At 36.5% G+C, this 24,172-nt stretch overlaps 1 protein-coding gene across 4 annotated transcripts; it reads right to left on the bottom strand.

The window, feature by feature from the left end:
* LOC111787769 (histone-lysine N-methyltransferase ASHH2) lies at positions 1–23,881 on the bottom strand. 4 transcript variants are annotated; one of them, XM_023667831.2, is made up of 20 exons: positions 23,631–23,881; positions 23,349–23,563; positions 21,023–23,258; positions 20,609–20,932; positions 20,256–20,457; positions 18,885–19,054; positions 18,617–18,705; positions 15,744–15,875; positions 15,528–15,644; positions 14,898–14,990; positions 11,296–11,373; positions 8,610–8,666; positions 6,535–7,354; positions 6,398–6,453; positions 5,984–6,063; positions 5,780–5,862; positions 5,584–5,663; positions 4,720–4,799; positions 2,055–2,100; positions 1–1,578 (listed from the first exon to the last, which is right to left on the bottom strand). In XM_023667831.2, the coding sequence occupies exons 3-20, from the start codon at positions 23,256–23,258 to the stop codon at positions 316–318; spliced, it is 6,006 nt and encodes a 2,001-aa protein (XP_023523599.2). In that variant the 5' UTR covers positions 23,349–23,563; positions 23,631–23,881; the 3' UTR covers positions 1–315. The 4 variants fall into 4 exon arrangements, with proteins under 4 accessions (XP_023523599.2, XP_023523586.2, XP_023523605.2 ...); XM_023667818.2 differs by having other exon boundaries at positions 21,023–23,563; XM_023667837.2 differs by having other exon boundaries at positions 6,553–7,354; positions 21,023–23,563.
* Between the last annotated feature and the right edge of the window lie 291 nt (positions 23,882–24,172).

The following is a 24,172-nucleotide window of genomic DNA, read 5'->3' as shown; positions in this document are numbered from 1 at the left end:
TCAAGAATCAATGAAAATTTTATTTTCCCAAGATCATTAAACATTGCGTCTCAATTTAATTTTTGTGAGAAAATGATATACAAATAAGAATGCTACCTCTTTGAGGTGCTGATTGATGGATAAAGATCCAAAACCTAATATGCTGATGGCAGCAAAGATCAACCTCATGCATAGCACTACTAATTCTGGAGTAACAGCACTACCATACTGAAGTTGGAAGAAACTTCCCATTGAGTACCAAACCTAAGTAAGAAAAAGAACTGAGAGTACATTGGGTTCTATTGAAATTTCAGTAGATCACGGCTTTCCTAAGACTTAACGCTGATTTTGGTTTTGCACATGCTGATGAGAATCGTCATTAGCTTTATCCACTCTAACGCTTGGTTCATCCGAGCAATATGGATTTATCCCTTCGTTTGGTATATTTTCATCACCCGTAGTGCTTGCTCCACCCCTGATGTTTCCCTGGTATCCCCATTGATTCCTTCTCTGTGACCAATGGGGGCCAAACTGTGTATTACGCCACTTTTGCTGCCTAAAGTACCTTCTTCCTAAATCATATGATGATTCCTTAGCCTGTTTTAGTATCTGTTGGTTGTTTGATAGAATGCACAAATCCTGCTGGTATGTAGTACTTGTACAAGGAGTGCCTTCTTCTGAGAAAGAAGTTCGAGAATCGTGGCTGTTCGCCTGACCTTCTTGAGAACATTGTCTATCGGAAGTACCACAGGCAGACATTAGTGGGCCTCTCGTACCCCGGGGATATGGTGGCAAGGGTGGAAAAGGATGAAAAGGCACACCAGGAGCAACATCCCAACACTCCAGATTCTCTGCACAGGATGTTCCACATTGCTGAACAATAGAAAACGGAATTCCGTAGGACACAGGCAAGCGAGAAATATATCTTTCCTGTGGATGCCCAACCGTGGAAAAAGCACAACTCAAATTGCCAATACTCTGTCGAGGAGGATCTAAAACTGTTGAAAAAGGACTTGAGGAAGCCACAGGGAGATTGAAGGGAGATGAAAATCCAGGAGGAATATCTTCAGGGATGTTTTGCACTGCACTATCTGCCCTAATATCTTCGTCTTGGCAACAACATACTTCCACAGAATCAGAGAAGGAGTCTTTATCTACACTGTTTACCTTGTCTATCGACATTGGTGCCACTCCAACACTATCTATTTGGCTGGAATCAAATCGCTGCACCAATGTTGATTCAAGCTTCTGCTCCTTGAATCTCAGATCTAGGCTTGTGTCTGCAGGCAGATCCCATCTACTCTTACGCTTACGAATTTTTTGTCCATCCAATAAATGACCAGCTGTAGAAGCCACAGAACAAACCTCTGCAGGATGAGCATCTGGAAGAGACACTGGAATTGACGACTGCTTAACACAGTCAATGGCATCTGTGGGTCTAGAATCCTGATCATGCCGGTAACTGTGAGATGCTGTAAACCTACTGCAGTTTGAACCCCTGTAAGCTTCCAATCTCCCATCCTCCCTCTCAGAGTAACCAAATTTTCTATTATGTCTGGGGAACCATCTGTCTCGAAAACTTCGGGCAATTTGATGTACCTGCAGGTCCACACTTAACTCATCAAAACTGGACTTCAAAAGGTTTTGGCCATAGATAAAGGCCTGGATCATGAATTATATTTGATATTTGCATAAAGAAAATTATTGGTGTTCTTTAGAAAATTGTTTAGATGCGGTATACACTTAATAAAAATTATCATTACTGATCTTTGAGTACATTAGAGATTTATGGTAACTACCTTTTTCTTGATACATTGCAAATAGCAACTGTGAAATGTAGTGTGTAAATTTTGCATAGATCTTTCATTTGAAAATAATTTTTTTATTATCATACTTGTGACTTCACTCTTCAATATTGAAGCTATGGAGACCCGCTTTACAGCACCAGACATATATTTTTATATAGAAATTTCATTTGTAGTTAAAGTTCTTATACTCTACTCTTAGCAATATTGCTCTTTAAGAAAGTTCAAAAAACTAAATATCTCAATACTGTAATAATTTGTAACTGATACCTGTTTGTCGTCATGCTCTGTGAGTGACAGTAAAGACACCCTCAAACTGCATAAATGTAATTGTGTAAGGACCAATAAAATACAGCGCATGCGAAAAATATCTACAAATTATCACTCACTGCAGAAGAAGATGATTAGCTAAAGATACAGATACACAAGTCAAATCCTTTATTGAAAGTTTGTTTTTCTCTTTTGGAAGTATACATTCAAAAGAAAAGAACAAACACATCTATGATGCATGAACTGGCAAAGCATGTTCTTTTTTTGGAATTTGTACTCAATAGTTAAAGACTACTTGCAACTCGAACTACTTGCAACATTTGAGCAACTTGGCTTCGCACACTTCAGTCCCTATCAGTTATGATAATTTCACTTTAATCTATTTAAATTTATTTTGTACAAGTTCCTCAATGGTCCGAAATATCGCCTTTGTATGACCTACCTAACTACATGAATCTTTTGCTAGAACTTCACTTTACTTTAGAACGACTCTTGGAGGGTGGTTGGTTTGACAATGATAAATGATACAAAGTTTCAGAAAATAAATATATATTTTGCTACATCCAAGTATGCATAAATTTAACCTCCAAGGTGATCGAGGCAAAGGAAATCCCTTTTTCCTCTTCTCCTTGTGGCTGATGTCCTAAGCAAACGTCTGGACTGCTCAGATAAAAGCAAAATTCTGCAAGGCTTCACAGAGGGGCAGTAAAAAATGGAACTCTCAACTATCTCATGTTTGTGTCAAACGTCCCTGTCCTAAGTGAGAAGGACAAATGTTTAAGCCATGAGAAATGTATCAAAAAGAAGAAAGAAAATCAAAGGGCCCGGGGAGGAATTCTCCAACCAAAAACAGCTACTTACAATTCCAATCTTGAACAATCATGGAGAGGGGGTTGCTATTGAATATCCTAAAACTACCGACACCAGAAAGAAGCAGTGAGCAATACATTATCCAAAAAAAATTGTATGCGTTTAAATTGGCTTCTGGAGGTTAATTTGGGTAAAACAACCATAAATGACACCAATACTAGCTGGGATCTTGTAGAAGCTAAAGCTGTTTTGTTCAAACGCAAGTTGGAAGAACGGCCTACAGTCTATGGTTACTTTCGTGGAAAATCCTAATAAAATCACATGTTGGAACCTTAGCTAACATTGAACTAAAAAATTGACAACCAAAAGAAACTCTTCATGACTAAAGCAGGCAAAACAACCATTGCTAATTTAGTTCTTGCTAGCCTCCTATTTATTACATGTCTTGGTTTAACTCCCAACAAAAATTGCAAATATCAAGAAAATAGTTCGGGAGACTTGCGTTGGGAGGGAGGGGTTGGTGATAGCTGCAACCATCAAATCAACTAGACACCACAAGGTGGTTAACCTGTGGACGGATGGGGTTTGGAGATAAGGGAAGATAAAGTCGAAACATAACTATTTTGTCAAAGTGGCTGCAGAGATATCTTCTTGAGAAAAGATAGTCTTTGACACAATATCATAGACAATACATATGGTGATTTATCCGCGACAAATATTAAAGCAACTAAACTTCTAGGTGATACTCTTGGAATTCTATTCCAGAATAAAAATGTTGGTTCACCGAGTTACGAGACTGTTTCCAAGACTGCTCGAGTTACAGAGACAAAAATATAAATCCGAAGATATATGATTGTCAATAAAGAAATAATTGCTTCTTTTAAGATCAGAAGAAACATTCAATGCAGTGTAAGGAAAGTCACCATTCTCTTAACAGTTTAAAACTAACTGTGACCATTAAAGAGGGGAAGCCAAGAGGATCTGGATTTTGGAAGCTTCAAGGACTTCTTCAAGCAACATTGCAAGTCTACAATCCATTGTTTCATCCTAGAAAACCAGCTTACCCACTAAGATTAGTAATAAATCTGGAATCAGAAGTTCCGAAGAACATCAACCTCTTCATTTGTCTCAATGCTAAGGAGGAATTCACTCAAATAAAAGGCTGAAAAAACGTCACCCCAATATCCAAAATTTTCCTACCTGTTGCATTTTGTGCAAAAAAGATAATGTAACGTTGGATCATATCTTCTTCAATCGTAAGTTGTCTCTAGTGGTAGCATTTATTGCCCAAATTCTTTGATATTCGCAGTAGTTGTCTATATAGAATGATGAAAGAAAACTGCAGATCAAGTTTTACGTGCTAAATATCTTTTAACGAGAAAAAAGAGAATTTTGGGTACTAACGCTATAAATGCTTTTCCTTGAGAAATTTGGTTCGAAAGGAATAGAATGTTCCAACAACCATTTGGAGAGAGTGAATAGTTTAGCTTCAATATAAAGTTCATGTGGTATACTTTTTTGTAACTATCCTCTTAGCTGTTGGAGGCAATTGGAGTGGTTTTATATGATTGCCTAGGTAATAAATGGGAATTTCTTATCATCTCTTTTGTATTCTTTCATTTTTTAGTGTAAGATGTTTCTCATCTTAAAAAGAAAACATCCGATAGTATCTCCATGATGAATTTTCTAGATTTAAAACTTTAAAAGGAAAAAGAATAAATAATTTTACACTATGTAAGGCACCATCAAGAAGAAACTGAAAACTTCGATAGCATATCTCAACAAATTTAAATTACCACATAGTTCAACATTATATGTAAGGAAATGACTGGAAGTAAGCATGACAATCTCTAACCTTTCCATTCCAGGGCAAGGAGGACCTCCATTAATAAGCTCTGATGTGAGTATCTCTCTCATCACCAAGTATTCTAAGACCTGCAGAAGAGTTCGATTATTAACCCCTAGCATCTAGATATTGCAAGAAGTGCATTTTAAAATTCCTCATCTTGTTCAGAACGAAGTTCTGAAATGAATCTCATTAATTTTTTGTGTTTGGACACTGGAAAAGAAAGGAAAATACAGAGTTTACTGATGTAGGCTATAAATTTGATTTATTAATATAAAATTAAAATAAAAGTAATTGAACTCCAAACTTTATGAAATCTTGCAAGTCCGGAAAAGTTTTAGCATAAAAACATGATTTGAAATCTATTCTCTTTCATGTGACGCCAACTGAATTCATTTGAAATTATTCAAATTCCTTAGGCAACAAAATAGACCAAGATTGTCACATCAGACATTTATTAAATTTTGGAGACTCAAGATTTTCACATTATTTTGCCTCTTTTAAAATGAAAAGCCAAATTCCATTATTTTTTAAACAATGAGATGAAAAGGAACAAAAATGTTCAAAGTATACAAACTCCAATAAGGAACCAAACATGTTAAGCAAGGGATATAAAGGCACCCCAAATAAAATTTCATTATTCTAAATGGAAGTGCAAAAACAAGAGTAAAAAAGGAGACAAAGAAGGGACAAGAGAAAGATCAGTCCGAAGCAAGAAGCAAATATCACAAAGGCTCTAATAATTAATAATGAACATTAACAAGCATTAAAAAAAAAAAAAAAAAAAAAAAAAAAAAAAAAAAAAAGAACGAAAGAAAGAATTGCAACTTCCATTAAGAAAAGAAATATTGCAACTTCCATTAAGAGTATTACCTTCAAAAGTTTCCGGAGAATAGGTATCTTTTTGAAGTCACTTCTGTATTGCTTCATTATATTATGCAACATCCGCAAACCTAAGAGCAAAAAAGAGCGGGGGAGATAGACAGTATGTGATATTCTATAAACAAATGGCACAACAAGAACACAGAAAATACACTCCGATTCCACCAAAAAAACTGAGAGAGATTACCATTTTTGTTTATTATGTCAGTCAATACTACTCGTGATTTTGTCTTCAAAAGAGCATCAAGGATCATTGAAAGATCTCGATTGCTGTCAAAACAAGAAAAAAACATTTAATATTTTCACATGCGTAATATAATGAGTCTAAAAGACAACAGGATAAAATTCATAATATCGAACATTGAAAAAATAAAAAATAATCAAAGGCAACCTTTGAATTGCTTCACCACTGGCACTTGCATCTGATGCAGCAGTCAGGAGAAGAAGCTTTAAGTACCCTTTAGGGGCGTCCTGTTAGAGGGAGGAAAAATCTTATGAGTACTCAAAACACAATGCATACATCTCTACGAGCACACTGTATCGGATGCAAATCCACCCTGTTTTGCCTTCGGGTTAAGGCAAAAATGACAGTTTATCAAGAAAAAAAGTACAGAAGAATAGGCTACACAAACAGAAACCAATACTTTGAGCCATGAAAAAAACACAAGAATTTCATGAGGAAAGAGAATCTGATGGTAGAGCATAAAAGGGCCCAAATAAAATAACCATTCATTGCCACAAGCAAATAAAACTAAAAGAGCAGAAAATTCAACAAATCAACATGCAGAAAGCCATAACAACTCACTTTTCTTTTGCTAATTCCCCCTTCAGCATCCAGGAGTTCATTAAGCTTCTCCTCAACTGAAGCATTAAATAAAATTAACCATTAACAAGCCTATCACAGCTATTTAAGCTAAAGCTAGTATTCCAAACGTGACTAACCTGCCTCAAAGCGGTTACCTGAAGAACCTTCAATCAATCGCTTGGGCTTTACAGACGAAATCTGGGGCTTGTTAGTTATTTGAACTTTTTCTACCGAGCAAACTTTTCCTTTCTTGATGGAACCTGGTTTACGTGAAGTTTTCATTTGAGGATGCAACTTTATATACACTTTCTTATCTTCAACAGCATCCAACTTGGATTTCTTACGAGCATCAAAGTCATCAAATGATAACTTTGCTTCCTGCTCATTAGAGCACGTGTTTTTGTTGGAAATACTTTCCATAAGAGAGATTTCTGTCTGATCAACAAACACAGGTTTGCTCGTCACATCTTCAGTTTGCTGGGTTATTTCCGGCAGTGGAATCGGTGATGCTACCTTTGAGTCTTCAAATTCCAATGAACTGTGCAATGGTGAAATGGTAGAGGCAGAAAGGTTAAGAGGATCCTCTTTTTCTTCAGAAATTTTCGCAGCAGAAACCTTAAGAGGATCCTCTTTTTGTTCTGAAATCTTCGATTCGATAGCTATACTGATAGGTTGTTCTCTCTTATCCTTAACCCCTCTTATACGCTCTGAGGGCTGCATTTTAGCACCATCCAACGAACTAACTGCAGTTTGCAAGCTATTATTCCAACTTCTACCATCTGCACGAACCATCACTGGTTCTGGAAATTCTTCATCTGAATCACTTTGAATAATGACCTCAGAATTGAGGGGGTCACCACCTATATAACCTCGACAATGGGAAGAACCACAATAACATCTTTTGGCAGCAGCCCCAAATACCCTTACATAATTGTAGTCAAATGTCACTTCTTCACCCTGAAATAGGAAAGAACTGGAGAGGATAGAGCTTCTTGCAAATGCAACGGAGGGCACTCAAACAAGAAACTGATCGGGTATAGACAAAATTGACATAAAAACATGAATACCTTTAAGTAAATAAAGGACCATCAAATATATCTGACACAACCAATCAAGACTTACTAATTACCAAAAGAATGCATGTTGAGTCTCCTCCCTAATTTATAAGTAAGGTTTTGATGAAAGAAAATTACCAGCTATTTCCTTGAATAAGTGATGTCTATTTTCAAACATTCTATTTATTTTTGTCAAAGCTTTGTTTACCCAGAAAATAGAAATGGGGGAAAAAGAAGAAAACTGCTGCTGAGCTAAAAAGATACCAAAGCATCAGATATCAAGCTTTGAACAAAATAAAATGCAGGAATGTCTGAATCATCCAAGAACTTTGGGAAAAGTATTTGAGGAAAGGATAATTTTAAAGAAAATATATCTTACAGTCTAAGAGTTGAATGGAAATGTCAAGCCTGTTCAGTTGCATCCATCCATACAGATAATTAAAGGATCAAGTAAAAAAGATTTTCTATGGGAGACAACTTTCATTATCAAAAGAGAACTACAAAAAGTTATGAAATCACATGGTCATGCTTGTGTTAATAATGTCACCAAAACTAATTAACTAAGCTAAACTTGATTACAGCTGTGGAAAGAAACTTTCAATTGGCGCACAAAAGAAACTGAAACTATAGCTGTGGAAAGAAATATATACTTTATAACACGAGAGCCACAAAAGTATTATCATCATAATTTGTACCACAGGAATTGATAGGAAAAAGGTAAATAAATAAACCATCCAACAGTTGTATTTCAGGGGCCCCAAACAGATGGAGGTTACAGAAGTATTCTCTACCATTGAGTCAAAAGGTAGATCTTTTAAAAGAATTGAGAAAAACACGCACACCCCTTTTCATTGACGAAGTACAAAAAAAAATCTTACAGAAGTACAAAAATTCCAACCCTTGGAGCATAAAAGAACATGCCCCAATTAGCATTCCTTAAGGGTTATATATAATAACCAAAAAAAGAATTAGAAACAAAACACAAAAAAGAAATATCAAACCTCACTTTGTCAACAACCACCACCCAATCCCTACTCTTTTAATTAAAACTTATACCCTTTCAACCAAAAGCCATCCAAATCATAACTCATGGATATTCTTTCTGTTAATGAATCAGTAAATGAACATGAAGGTAACAAAAGAAAACAGTAAAATACCTTCTTAATATCACTTAGCGCAAAGAGCCCAATGCAGATTTCTCCATTCACCATCCACTGTTACAATACTAAGAAAATGAGAATTGAAAAGAAAAGAGAACTATAGAATCATAAATTCTCTAACAACACTCTGAAACCTAAAGTTTAGGTTGCTAGCACTGCCCTCAATGACAGGAAAATTTTGGAAAATAAAAAACTTCATTGCTATTGAAAAGTAGGAACTAACCTGGTCAACAGAAATATTAAAAATCTCAAACTGCTAAAAACCAAGGTTGGTTGACATGCAAATACATAAAAACTATGCAATGACCATGACTTTTCAAAGTAAATTTCTTGGATGGATTGCTTGCCGTCTAGCCATCATTATTACTGGAGGGATTCTAGAGAATGGCCAAACAAGTAATCTTCACGTCCAAATCCTCACTAGGATTTTCTTTTTGTAAGGTCATTTGGAATGACAAGTTTCAAGAAAAAAAGTCAGTTTTTAGCTTTAAAGTTGTTCGGCGATCAATATAAACACTCATGAAAAGTTGCAGAGTTTGGTCCGTGGCTCTCAATATTTTCCCTCATTGCTATTGCATATGAATCTTATGAGGTAATGGAAGAAGTAGAACGAATATTTCACAAACAACCCTACACTATTTAATCGAGCATAACATACCCTATGACCACCTCTAATCTCTTTTGGTTAATTCAGACAGGCCAACTTCAAGAGTTTAAAGATAAAGGTCCCTCACTCAATGCAGTTAGTGTATTTTATGAGAAATATTGATCCATAGGAGAATATTCTAGAATTATGAAAAGGGTATCTCCACTTCACTAAACACTAGAGTATATTGTTTATGCTTCTTCTTAGACTCATAGGAAATCTAACTATTATCTTTCATTGGCATGCACCATAAGAGTACTTCAAACAATGCAATTGTGCTTTACCAAAAAAAATAATAACAGCGAAAATACCTAATAAGAAAACCCCTCCAGAGAATTGCAGACCTAATGACAAATATCACTTCTCCCTGGACTAACTGCAAATTCCCAGAAGCACCAAGACATTTGTCATCTCCCTAATTGGCAAGGGATGGCAAAAGCCAAGACAAAGTGAAGAAGAGATGCCCGAGAAGGACAAAAGAGACGCTACATAATGTAACCTCAAAGAACAAATGGTATAATCGAGGCTATAGGGTACACACAAGGGACTATTACCCACCTAAGAATCTCCCAAAAGTAGGTATTCAAACCATTGCCGACAAAGCATTTAATAAATTGACAAAAGAAAGAAAAATCAGAAGAGGTAGCTGTCCAAGGGCTCCAAGAATGCCTTTCAACCTACAACATACAAACTAAAGCCAACTCAAGAGGATGAAGACCATAATTTCTCAATAATAAATTTGTGCCACCGAGTCCAGAAGTGCCATAACCACTTAACCAACTGGATTCCATCGTGAAATCTCATATTACCTATGTCGAAACACCCAAGTTCCAATGATCTTGTTGCCACCTTCTAGCCAACCAAATGAGAACGCTCTCCTTCAATTACTGAAAAATTCTCTCATAAACTTCTCAATAATCTTAGTATTTACTAACCAAGACAAAGATCCAACATATATAGAGGAAGTCAGAATTCTGCCCAAGACAGACGGGATGATGGTTCACCTACCTCCCTCAGACAAGAACACTCTATTCAAAAAGGAAAGCCATTCTTGGATCTTCTCCATATAAGAAGAAGAAAGGAAAGCCTAAAGGAAAGCCATTCAAAATGGATCTATTCCAAAAGGAAAGCCAAAACAACAATTTCAAAGAACTGTGACCTAAAGAAAAACCTAGATAAGAAGAAGAAAAGCTACCACCTCACAACCAATAGTTGAGGCCCAATTACCCAGTTTAGTACGATTATTATTTAAACTAATGATAGAACAATTACCTCTACTAGTCTTTAAAATAAAAATGGACTCGAGAACAAAAAGAAGGCAATTAGTGACATTGGCAAATTGAGGATGCACAAGACACAACTTATGTGAGATCCCACATCGATTGGAGAGGGGAACGAGTGCCAGCGAAGACGCTGGACATCGAAAGGAGGTGGATTGTGAGATCCCACATCGGTTGGGGAGGGGAACGAAGCATTCTTTTTAAGGGTGTGGAAACCTCTCCCTAGCAAACGCGTTTTAAAACCTTGAAGGGAAGCCCGGAAGGGAAAGTCCAAAGAGGACAATATCTGCTAGCGGTGGGCTTGGGCTGTTACAACTTATCCTCCCCGATTGCCCCATGGAACCAAAGTCTTTCTTCCAAAGAAACTTCCCCAAGAAATTTCAATCTGCATAATCACAAGTCTTTCAAAATCAATCTTAGAAATAACAACTTCATATCTGTTTACAACTCCTATAATCCCCTATCGCCCCACTGGCCATAAGAACTTGATCTAGAATTTATCTCTTTGCCATAAAGAGCCCTCGAGACTCAGCAATCAGTCTAGGAAGGTCTTTCCTCAAACTAAAGGGCAAACACAAAAACCTTAGGATCTCATCAGGCAATAATATACCACTTCTGCATACAAGTCCTACCTTCCAGGGTGAAAGTGCACACAAAAAGAAGACAACATACCGAGAAAATATAACAATATGCTACAATGTCTTTTTTCTTTGATAAAAACAATATGCTACAATGTTTTAGTGAATAAGATATAAACCTTTTCTGTGCGGCAATTTGGATCACAGCTGTGGTTAATGAAACGCCCCAAATTTCCCTTGCCACATGCATCTATGATCTGTAAAGCACGTATAGATGAATAAAAGGCTTGAAATAACTTTCACCAAAAGGGGAAATGAAGGAGAAAGACGATGCAATTAAGAAAAGAGGTCTGTCACTGGTATAGGACAGGATGGAATATGATAAAATCTCAAGCTATATAGTTCTTTCACAACAAAATGTTAGCTCTAACAGAATACAATAGGAATAAAAAAAATTCTTGTAAATAATTCTTACTGTGTAGTAATTAAGACATGATATTATCAAAGCATTACTTAAAAGAAGCACAGGTCAAGAGGAAAAAAAGATTCCTTCAACATGTTCATTTTTTTGTTTCTCTCCCACAGAAGTGGAAGGAAAACAAGTAAAAATCTCAAATATCACTAGAGAGCCAAAGGATATACAAAGCACTCAAATACCAGGTTCTCATGAGAAAAAATTGAAGGAAACACCTGGTGGATAATTGAAGGAAACCCTAACTGTAAAAAAAAGGATCTCCAATCCAAGATAACACCTGGTGGATAATTACATAAGTCCTTGGAGACTGCCACCCAAACTGAGGCATTGAGTCTGACATTGGATCGATCCCTAATAAGATTTTGTTGTTCCTTTTTAGCCAAATACCACAAAGAGAGAGAGAGAGAGAGAGAGAGAGAGAGAGAGAGAGAGAATGACTTTCCAAAGAAGTCAACCCCTGTCACAAAAGGGAGGATGCTGGAGAACCTCCTAAACCATAGACATAAAGTCCACATGCCTTGCACACAAACTTCAAACAACTGGAAAAAAAAAACTATCCCTGTAGAGCGAGCAAATTGACAACTCCAAAGAATATGATTCAGGTCTTCCCAACACTCTTACATAGAATGTACCAATAAGGACCCACCACAAAGGAGGAATGTCTCACAGTACAATCCATGGTATAAACCTACCCATGCAAAACATGTCCCACCAAGAATTTAACCATCTCCAACATTCTAACCTTCCATGACAAAAAAGGACACACCATCAGGAGGTGGGGGATCACACAAGATGGAAAAAAGAACTACATGAAAACAAAAGAAGGATTAAGACCATATAAAACCGTCCCTCCCAAAGACACAACTGAAGCCTCCCCTAATAGTGAGAGATAGGCCAACACCTCCATTGTTTCCTGATCGTGGCCAATAAGACCGAGAAAAAGAGAGGAAAGGGGATTACCTTGACAAGAGAAACTCTATCAAACTATTCTTCATGGATAAAGCCAAGGAAATTTAGAACATATGGGTCTATTCTCCACCCAAGTGTCCTCACGAATGTTTTTTTTTTTTTTTTAATAAGAGACAATTTCATTGATGATTGAAATTTACAAAAGGGATATACAATCCATGGTGTTTACAAAAGACCTTACTAATTTTCAATGAGGGAGGTATAACTATAGGAGTAAAAATATTAGACATTTTCCACCAAGATCTAGCTAGGCAAACAACATTGTCGAAAAGTTTTGTGTAGGTCTGTGTCTTTTCTGCAAATATTCTCTGATTTCCTTCTTTCCAAATGTAAGTACTAGACCCATTCCCCACCAAACATTTGACAAACTAAGAAAGAGGATGCCAAGCGCAATCACCCTCCAAGGTGTGTGAAAGTGCCGTTCAAAATCCCTCTAGCAACCCATTCATAAGGATGAAGGTTATACTTGCACGCAATAACCCTAAGCCATAAAGCATTAACCTCCAAGGGAAAACATCACAACCATTAACCCTGAGCAATAAAGCATTAACCTCCAAGGGAAAACATCACAACCATTTGGCCTAAAGGGAATCTTTAGGCCACCTTAGGTTACTATTACCTAACACCCCAAGCTCCACCTCCCAACGATAAGATGAGCTCTACATTAGTCTCTTAATAAAAAATAAAAATAAAAAATAAAAATAAAAAATAAAAATAAAAATAAAAAAAGAGCCCCCAACCATTTTCACTCCTTCCCACATGAAGTCTCTCACAATCCTCTTTGAACTCTCACAAACCCCAACAAAAAGATTAAAGACATAAGAGATTGATCAAGATACCACTAAACACAGAGTGGATTAGGGTCAATTCACCTTCGTTCGAAAAGAAGACTTTCTTCTCGAAGGCAAGAGGTTTTTATAATTTCTCCAAGACCGATTTCTAAATGGAGGCACATCTAAAATCATGGCCAAGTGGAAGACCAAATTAAGAGGAATGAAAGGAGATAACCTCATAATCACCAAGGAAGCTCATGAGTTCACTCAACGGGGAAGAGAATCTGATTATAGATAAAGACAGCATTCAATAATTCCAAGGAAAAATCTAGTGAGAACAACTTGAAAACCAGCAAACCAAACCAACTAAAACCATTTCCTTCGAGCTATAAAAAAATGGCAGCATACTTCAGCCAGACCTCCAAAAGGATGATCAGCATCTAAAAACGAGAACTCTTTTATGGAACAAAATCATCAATAACGAACTAAAAATCACCTTTGCCTCAAGAATGAATAACTAACAAAACCAAAAGCTTCTCAAGCACACCAACGTGAAAGAAAAAATCAGCCAAATGTTCTGCAAGCACATGTTCAAATTAATGACCCAAGTAAACACATCCAATAATGATGGCTCAACAATTAGCGCCACAATCTTAACCAATGAAAACTTAGAAGCACCAACTTATGACTTAGGCTTAATCTAGAATAAAGTGAGTCACACCTCATCAAGGTATTCATTGGGTCATATTTTCCTTCAACATGTTAAGCAATGATATTATACTTTTAGACATTTAATCAAGTGGAAGCTCAAGCCACTTGATCAAGAGGTGGAAGTCGTACTTTGGTAGCTTGGTCAAGGCTGTCTCAGAGGCCATACATTACCACTGCCTTCTATCTTTTTGTTACCACGTACAGTGGCAAAGACAACTCCAGGAGAATGAGGACTTCCAACTAATCTTAGCAGGAGAAGTAACAGTTTTCACAGAGGTTTTTATTCTAATCTAGACAAACAATATAAATAAAATTCATGGATTTCAAAGGTTAGTTGCAACTTTGCCCCTATACTTACATCTAAATTCTAATACCACTAGGCCTTAGCTTTGAGAATTCTTTTGATCTCCAATGATTTTCTTTTAGGCCCTAAATGATCATACATGACACCTACGTAGCATTCACATGGAACCACACCCCTCTAAACTGCATCTAAAGAAAAACCTCCGTCGTTAGAGAACAGAGCCCATTAAGGATAGAGAGAAGCTCCCCTGTCAAAGACAAATAAGCACAGCATAGCACCCACATGATGCCATAAGGATATTTACATTACATTGAAGGACTCTATAATTTCAATGTTATGTATATTCAGTCTTATAGTAGATAGAATCAAATCGTATATAAGAAGCAATATACCGTAATAAATTTCAACAAAGAATTCGCACATTCTACAACCCATAACTTAACGATCAAAATAAAAAAACTACTGTAGCAAGGTGACAACCTCACAATAAAACATGTGTTAAGAACAAGATCAAATTAAGAACATTAGCAAAGAAATTAAAGATTCAACCTCACTGCCATTGAGTGTCATGAAGTAAAAATGTCGATGACCATTCAATGCATACTCCTTTTGACGTGCCTCATAAGCATGCATGTCAAGAACCTGCATAGACCAAATAATAGAAATAAAAAATAAATATGATTAACATAAAATCATAAAACATCGAACACATCAAAATGTGTGTAAGGTACAATTAAATTAATGAGATGAAATCAAGAAAAAGGGAAAAGTCAAACCACATACCAAAGGAGGCTACGGATAACATCTCTGGTCGGACAAAAGAAAATTCATACTATAAAGGACTTTGACCTCTATACACATTCTCATTACTTACCTGTTATCCTTCCATTCTTATGGTCATAATGAGATTCACATATTCATGGACATATTCATACAGTTGCACTTTTTCTTTTCTTTTTTTCAGCGGAAAGAGTGAAATCATAATGGAGATTACACTATTGGTCCGACAAAAATAGTAGTTTCTTACCAGCACGTGCAATCAACATGATAGACAAATCAAATGAAGCAAGAAATATATATATATATATATATATATATATATATGCAACTCTCAGGGTACATGAAAAGTAACCATATATCATCCTACAAAATGCCTTGGACTATGGATTTCACAATTACCTCTCCAACATACTCGATGAGAAATTGTCCTTTTGATATATCTTCAAGACACTGCAGCCCATAACCTTTCTTTCCACATCGCAACCACCGTAATTTGGCATATTTGCGTTTCTGGAACTGAAACCACATATTCAAAAATTAAATTCACTATTCCATCAGAACTTTACTTATTTACCAAGAAGATCAAACTAGAGATTTAAGAAAAGGTAGCTATACCTGTTGATTAGAACAAAGGTTTCCACAAGGACATGTACCTCGGACACATTCAATATTGAGCATTCGATTCAAGCATTCATCTCCACATCCTAACCGGCCATCCAAAGACGGTTTGCAATGACAAACCATTATCTGATTAAGATTCATAAATATACAAAATCAGGACAATACAACATTGGCCTAGATGTATTGAAACTCATAACCTAATTGGCCATCTGAAGGTTTCCAACACTGACAAATCATGATAAGATGAAGAACTATAAAATATACGAACAGACAAAACAAAATTGCCTACAAGATACTGATTCCAACCACTGGTCATATGTGCTAACAAATTATATTTTATCCTCGCCAAAGAGAAGATAGATAAATTTGTTCACCATCCTACAAGAAAAGAAAATAATATATATGAAATCAACAATAGGACAACAAATGTTGCAGCCTCAGCAACCAAACTTTATGAGAATAGCTACTCCATCAACTCCACGACTCAGGTGCGTTAGAACATCAACTTCATCCACTGTATATTTTCCATAAATTTCTGTACATTCCAAGGTAAATACAGGTTTACCCAGGTTTAATAGGAAGAACAAGTGCCCCAAAAGAAGTTCAAATTTTTCTCTGGTCCCTGGAGTTCAGGAGTCTCAACACGGGTGATAGGCTGCAAAGAGAGTTAAGGGCTGGTTCCTCTCACCCTCAGGTTGTAGATTGTGCTTAAAAAAGGATGAGACTATCGACCATCTGATTCTCCATTGTGATTTTTCTTTTCGCTCGTTGAGTTTTGTGGCTGGGTTGCTAGGTATCTCGTTTTGTTTACCCCAGAAAGTGGATGATTGAATGATGGAAGAGTTAACTGTTTCAAATCTTAAAGGTAAAGCCAAGGTAGTTAGAAGTTGTACCTTTAGAGATCTTTTGTGGCACATGTACAAGGAAAGGAATACAATAACTTTTGAACAAAATATGGCTTCTTGGTGGATTTCTTCACACGTGATTATTTTTAATTACAGCGTTCTGAAGATCATAAATTATTGAAAAGCTCTCTTTGTATAGGTTTTGGGGGGTGCTCTTTACCCCCTCCCTTAGATTGTTCTTGATCCTCTTGTGGAATATTTTCCTTCTCTGTTTTTATCATAGAAAAAAATCTTGTGCATTCCATGTCCATTCAGCGTTCCTGTGGACATTACTTCCATAACCACAGTCAAAGTTTCCAATTTTATTCTCGAACTTTTCACATCAACTTTATGAAGAGCAATACACCATAGACTGTCTTATAAAAAAAAATGTACTCTGCATTCTATGTCCATTCAGCGTTCCTGTGGACATTACTTCCATAACCACAGTCAAAGTTTCCAATTTTATTCTCGAACTTTTCACATCAACTTTATGAAGAGCAATACACCATAGACTGTCTTATAAAAAAAATGTACTCTAGACTGTACCCTGCCTTAATAAATCTAAACGCATTGCAGTGACAAGTTCCATTTTCAAACATTCCCCCAACTAGAAAATAAATTACATGGATACGCTGACTGTATTACTTTTTTTCTTTTTTTCTTTTTTTTTTTTTTTTGAGAAATGAAACTTCAAATTAAAATATATATTCTACAACATACATAGACGCATAGAGGATAAAGAGCTGTGAAAAAGCAAGCATTAGTAAACAAACGGAACCATCAACCAACTCCGTGAATCATTTCCCAGCTCATTGTTCTGTGAAAAAATGAACTGAAAAACAAATTCAGAAGAAACCTCTTCACTTGTCCCTCTCCCACTGATGGAGGCTGCTCGAATATACAGGGAATTTGTGGATCAAAAGTCAGGTTTTTATTCTGTGGAGGCAGTTAAATTTGGAAGGAGGTCCTTAACCACGTTTTTAGGAAAGACCAAGGATTTTCTAAAGCAGGGTTAGCTCAGCCAAAGTGCGATGGGTAAGGGGAAGATTTGTGAGCCAGTCTAGTGCTGGAAAGGACAAAACACCTTTAGTTAGAAAGGAATAGGAGATTTTCAAGGATGTTTACCGGGATTTTCTAGAACTTATAGCACTTCTTTTCTTGCTTCAAAGTTAAGTTTCCTCGCAAAGGACTACAGCATTCCTTTTTTAATTACAACTAATTGAAGGATCTTTCTTAATTGCTCTTAGTAGTACAAAGAGATCGTATATCTCCTACCTTGTGCTTTCTTAGTTAATGATTTGCCTTATTAAGGAAACAATATAATAACTTTACAGGTAGACCCCCATTTGATGGAAAGGTTGTATGAACTAAGTTAATAGAAACAACCCACACTCTCTTCCATATATATGTATATACATACATACATACATATATATATTTGTATATTTGTATGACAAAAGGCTTGGTATCTATCCCAAGCCAAAGCAACAGAGCTAAAAAACACTCCGGAAAATCAAGAACATGAGAATACAACAAAAACCTCCATTACTGAAGGCACAAGAATATGAAATTAAATTTACAGGTACTCCCCAATTTGATTGAAAGAGTGTATGAATTAAATTAGTAGAAACAACCCACATTTTCTTCCAAAAAATATATGGATATTGGTATGACAAAAGGCAACGTATCTAACCCTAGCCAAAGCAACAGAACAAGAAAAACACACAGGAAAATCAAAAACATGAGAATACAAACAAAGATCTCCATAGCTAAAGACACAAAAATATGAAAATCATCCAAACCTCACAGCACACTTCTCAAATGTTTTTTTTTTTTCCACTTACCATTTTCCATGTTTCCCAACTAATACACTTGAGAAAGTTTCAGCATACTAGTTAAACCCACTTTGAACCTTGAGAGCACATGCATAAAAATCTTAATAATCATTAATCATGACAAAACATTTCTAGAAAAATGCACCTCATCAATAGTTTGAGTTTTACGACTGCGGTGCAAAAACTGATTGCTACTAATTGAAGAAAATTTGTTCTCCTGAGGAACTACCGTCACTGTAAAAAAGAACAGAAGTCACGTGTCAACTATAAGAAATGCAGGATATTAAGCTTAAAAAGTAGTTATAATCATCATGATCATCATTATTATCATTATATGTACTTCCTAAGGAAAATTGTAACTTAATTCCAAACTTTATAGTACTATGATGGCAGCCAAAGCTACATCCAAGTACCTGTTGTTGGATGAAAACTCTCTAATTCCCTATAAGTTAGCCGTTTATTGGAAGCATTTTCTTCCCCAGATTCATCAGATATTTCCAACTCTGCATTAATCTCTGCATTTGACTTCTCTTGTGGGATTGAGCAATCAGCAAAAGCTTTATCCACATTGTCCTTACAAGTCCTTTAAAGACAAACGAAGATAAATTAAATTTACAAATTTTAAAAATCATTGTAAAATATGATATGCACGCATATTTTTCTAGTAAAAAAAATTGCTGATGTATGAAATTTACACCCAAAAAAAAGGAAAAGATGCTCCAATCCAAGGGAGTTGCAAAAAAGAGGAGTTCAAAAGTTCTTGTAGTATATTGGTACTAGAAAAAGAAAAATAATATGCAAGAAACACAAACAGATTTGGCGAAGTAAAGAGCAGAGGATACCAAAAAAATAACCGCTTTAACTATATTAATTTGTAAAAAGCATATTCAAAAAATACGAACAAGATACACTCCACAATAATAAACTATTTAATACCACGAGAGTTTATTAAAGTTCATTCATGAAAAAATTAGAAAATTTATATGATGTCAAGGAGCAAGGGCATAGTAAATTTTAATCATGCCGAACTTTTATCCAGAAAAAATAAAAGAATACAAGGGGATAGAAAAAACCAAGCCATTAAAAAAAAATCAAACTAAAATAAAAATGGGCTCTAATCAAGTAAAATGAAAACTAACAGGGAAACCACAAAATGACTTAGCAACCAAAGCCCAAAGAAACTCATGGAACCTAATAAGAGCCCACACATCCACCTTAGTTCTCTTCAAAAGGACAGTGAAAAACATGGAACTACATTTAGCACAAGATTGAAAATACCATAACCCAGGCATATGGTATGACTTGGTCCTTTCTCTCGTAAGTTCAATAATATCCCAAAAACAGAGTGAAGATGGTAATATGAAAATCCCCTGAAGACTCTATTTCCAGAAAATATATATATATATATATATATAAATCGCTTCATGTAAATATCCAATTTTGTAACAAAAATGAGAAAATAAAAAAATATATATGGTAGCTCAAAGAGTAAGTAAGCAGCCTAACAAAACAAAAAAACAAATGGCATTTCACCAACTACCAATCTATATTTGCTAAGCAACACTCAGGCTAAGTTAAAGTTTCTTCAATCCCAACCCCCCGTTCCTAAGTTACTGGTGCCTACAAATGGTATAGTAGAATGCCGGTTCATGAAAATGCTGCATGAGAATACATTCTAATATTCTAATGCAAATTGTGAGTCTAAAAAGAAAAATTTTAAACAATTGAAGAAGATTTTGAATCACTGCCACCCTTTAAGTGGTATGTGGTGAATAAATGTGTACCATGTGCAACTTGCATGTCCTAAACTATCAACAAGAGAAGCTGGTATGCGTCGCCATTTATGACAATCATCACAGAGCACCCAAGCATTGCGAGGAGGTGTATACTGCTCATTCACAGCGCCCTGAACCACATTCAAATTTACTGCCGCAGTGGATGCAGTGATGTCATCGCTTTTCTCTGGCTTGTCTACAAGGTAATGTCCTAAAACATTCAAGTAAAATTAGAAAGAAATTTTCAATTTTTCCAATGGGTTAGCACTAATCTAGAACAAAAACAACTCTGATAATCATGTTCAGAGAAGGAGAAGAATTAAATCTACAAGTGAACTCATAATCAAATAAAGAAAAATTACCCACTACTTGGTGACTTTCCGTTTCAGTCAAAACTTGTTGGCATACACCCTTCTTGATTTTACTCTTATTAACAGACTTCCGTTGGTAAACCCTCTCTTTAGAAGCATTCTGTACTTTGCTTTTTGAGCAAGTAGTCTTGGACCTGCCTTTACTTGTTTTAATAGGTTTTGAATTTTTGGTATGTTTTTTCCTTGCAGATTGAGAAGGAAGAAATGTTTTCAAAGTCTCTGATTCAGGAAAGACACTGCCAACATCTGTTCTGCAACATTCTTTAACTTCGAGAGCGCCTTCCACTTTCAAAGCCTCTTCTGGAAGTTCAGTCCCTGTGACAAAGGCACTTGCTCCATAAACAATTCCTTTTACAGTTAAAAATTAGTTTAAAACATTAGCACCAATGTAAGTAAACGTCTCACCAGAACCAAGCTGATTGTCCACGTTCAGTCTTTGTCCATGCTTCTTTGATGCTTTGGACCTGTTCCTGCAAGCAGAAGCACCTGTGCCACCTTCCTGAGAATAAGTAACGACCTCACTGGGCTTCTCTTTCCTTCCATTCTTACTACTGGTAACATGTCCAGAAGCCGCAAAATTGTCTGAGGATGCCAAAACTGAGTCCTGAAAAATTTCCTGACGTATTGCTCCAACTTGAATATCTAAGATTGAATTTATCACTTCTGAATCAGGTGAAGTTCCAGGATCCAAACTCCTAGCATCACTTGCCCTTTCTACAGGCTCAACCAAATGGGAGGAAACACAGAGATTATCATTTGCATGTTTTGCAGATGGCTTGTCCACAATAATGGTGCAACTTGAGTCATTATTAGCACATTGTTCCTTGACAACAGAAGCATCTGGACATTTCTCTTCTTTCTCCTGATTCCTGTTGTAGCTGGAGATCATTCTTAAAGGCCCCTCATCAGGCTTTTGATCATCAACGCCAAGGGTTGATGGTGGAAATTCCAAATTACCTTCCCAATACGATTCGTCCCCATAATTGCAATTGTTACCCTTGGCAGACAATGATGAATCAACAATCTCGGGAACCACAATGTTCAGAAAATTATGACCTGCGTTCTTCCCTAATTTAACCTTCAAACGAATACGATTGGTTGAAGTTGAAGTAGCACATTTTCCTTGGATCCCTTTTCTTGATCTATGTGTACTTTCACTTGGCTGTTTCTTATTCCGCTTGGTGCCTCCTTGATTACCTTCAGATTTCTTATTTCCTTGCTTCTGGCTTTGATTTACTAGAACATCGTCAATTCTTTCAAATGACTGAATAATATAACCCAGTGATCCCCAGGGTGAAGGACGAGCAGGCCTGGATATAGAGCTTCTCCTCCTCCGTGCAATCTCAAGAATCAGTGCCTCTGACACTTTTTTTTTGCTTTTCCTGGATGCCCTTTTAGTCACAGTTTTTTGGCTTGATGTTTTCGTCCGGCCACTCCTCTTAGAAGATGGGTTCACTTGAAGTGTAGCTTCCTCCAGATTATGGTCATTTTCTATCTTGGGATCCATATGTTGTCCAGCATCACCATTATGACTAGTCAAGACATCAATATCGTCTTCTGCAACCTCTGAAACGTACTTGGATAAGGAATTACTGTCATGCTTTGCATCACACAGATCATTTTCTAGAGCGTGACTGGTTAGTGGTGAACCATCAGATTGAAACCATTCCCTTATCTTCTCGCAGCCTTGTGAAGGCAACATCTGCAAGCACAATTCAGGATTGCTGTTCATATCAGCAACTTTAATAACTGTTTCTCCAGAGATACCACCACTGAAGCCCTCCCCGTCCATATTGCAAATATACTGATCATAATTGGCAACTGATTCTCCCAAACGTACTGATAGTACTTGAGCACTCTGTAAAGGGGACATCTCATTCAACACGTCTGTTTCTATAACAACTGAAGCATCAGTTATCCCATCGGTGACCTCTGAAAACGAACAACCAGTGCCATCATTTTCCAGCTCGTTCTGTTGTATGTAGTCACTTGTCAATTCATCAGAAGAAGCTGAATTAGAAACAATTTCACAGACTTTAGGAGATTTTAAGTCATCTGTACAAGTACACGTCCCTGCTAAAATAGGACCATTTTCTACTGTATCATCTCTTTCAACTTCTGCACTGCCATCAATTGCAAAAGTCTTATTATCCACTTCATCGGGTTTAACAGAATTTACTAATGACCCAGTTAAAGATATCATTTCCATGGTAGTTTTACAGCCCAAAATATCAACCAGACCACCAACGTCTGGAGACTCTTCCATACCCAAGCTCAATGTTCTATTCCCCAAGATGCAAGCCTCATTCTCCTCATTTAGATAGGGATCATTATCGCCCGAACCGGAATCACTTCCCAACCTTCCCTCCAATAGTAGAGTATCTACATGTTCGGGGCCTCTGAATGTCCAATCCTCCCCTTCAGCCGCTAGCTCCGATACATTCGTGCAGACATTATTCATAATCACTCCCAGTTCCCGAACTGGTTCAAACATCTGCCCCTTACTAGAACTAGATGGGAAGGAAGCCATCTCCTGGCGTGACTGCTGCTTGGGAAGAGGTTGACTCGAACAGCTGACCAGACGAGTACCAGAGCCGCAAAACGGTTCCCCGATCACAGCCGGGTCATCACATGAACCCATCTATCTTGCCAATAACGAAAACCAATCGATACCCATAACTCAAAAATTGCATGGAGCAACAAAATAGAAAAACAAGTAAAATGTGTGTACCAATAGCCTCCAATCAAATCCCGGTTCCACTAGCTCACAACATCTTCATCAATCGGAGAAAACAAGAACAACTCTCATCGCATTCGAAAGAAATTCCAACAGCCAGATAACACACCTAAAATGGCACTACTACCCGAACTATCTGCAGCATCAAAACCCTAATTTCAGAATTTGCAATGCAATGCAGGAACATCAACGCCGGAAAACACCGAGTTCTGCCAAAAAGAAAATCAAATAAAGAAAGAAAAAGTCATAAAGAATCAAAGAAAGACGGCAAATTACCTGGGATGAAGACGAAATTGAGTAAACGAATGAAGTTGCGCAGTTTTCCAATGGCGTCAAAATTGCTGCTCTTACGAATTCCGTTGGCAACCAAAGAAAGAAAAAGATCAAATAGCAAGAAAAGAGAATCGACGCGGGATGTTTACGCCTTATAAACGTTGTTCCAACCAGAGTTCCCGACCGCGAGAAGGAATTTGGTGTTGATTGGGAGTCGGTAGAGACCGTTTAGCCCTACACGCTCTGATCGTACGTTTTAGGGTATTTTGGTAATCTTACAACCCCTTTCGATATTTCTTTCCTTTTTTTTTCTTTTATAAATACGAATATTCGATTAAGAGTACATCTCGATTACCAAAATTAATTTATTAAATAAAAATTAATGAACTTATGGGTAACACTAATTATCCACTCAAATTATCAAAATAAAAATCATTCATTTTAATAGCTTGTTTCAATAAAAAAATATATATTAATAAACATTATATTTAAGTAAGACGATTTAATTTTTTTAATTATATGAGTGAAATCGAATATTAGAACTG

Source organism: Cucurbita pepo, chromosome 1, assembly GCF_057944985.1.
Source record: "Cucurbita pepo subsp. pepo isolate OVF chromosome 1, ASM5794498v1, whole genome shotgun sequence".
NCBI classification, from domain to species: Eukaryota; Viridiplantae; Streptophyta; class Magnoliopsida; order Cucurbitales; family Cucurbitaceae; genus Cucurbita; species Cucurbita pepo.
The sequence above is the reverse complement of the archived record's forward strand: the minus strand, read 5'-3'. Positions and strand labels throughout refer to the sequence as shown.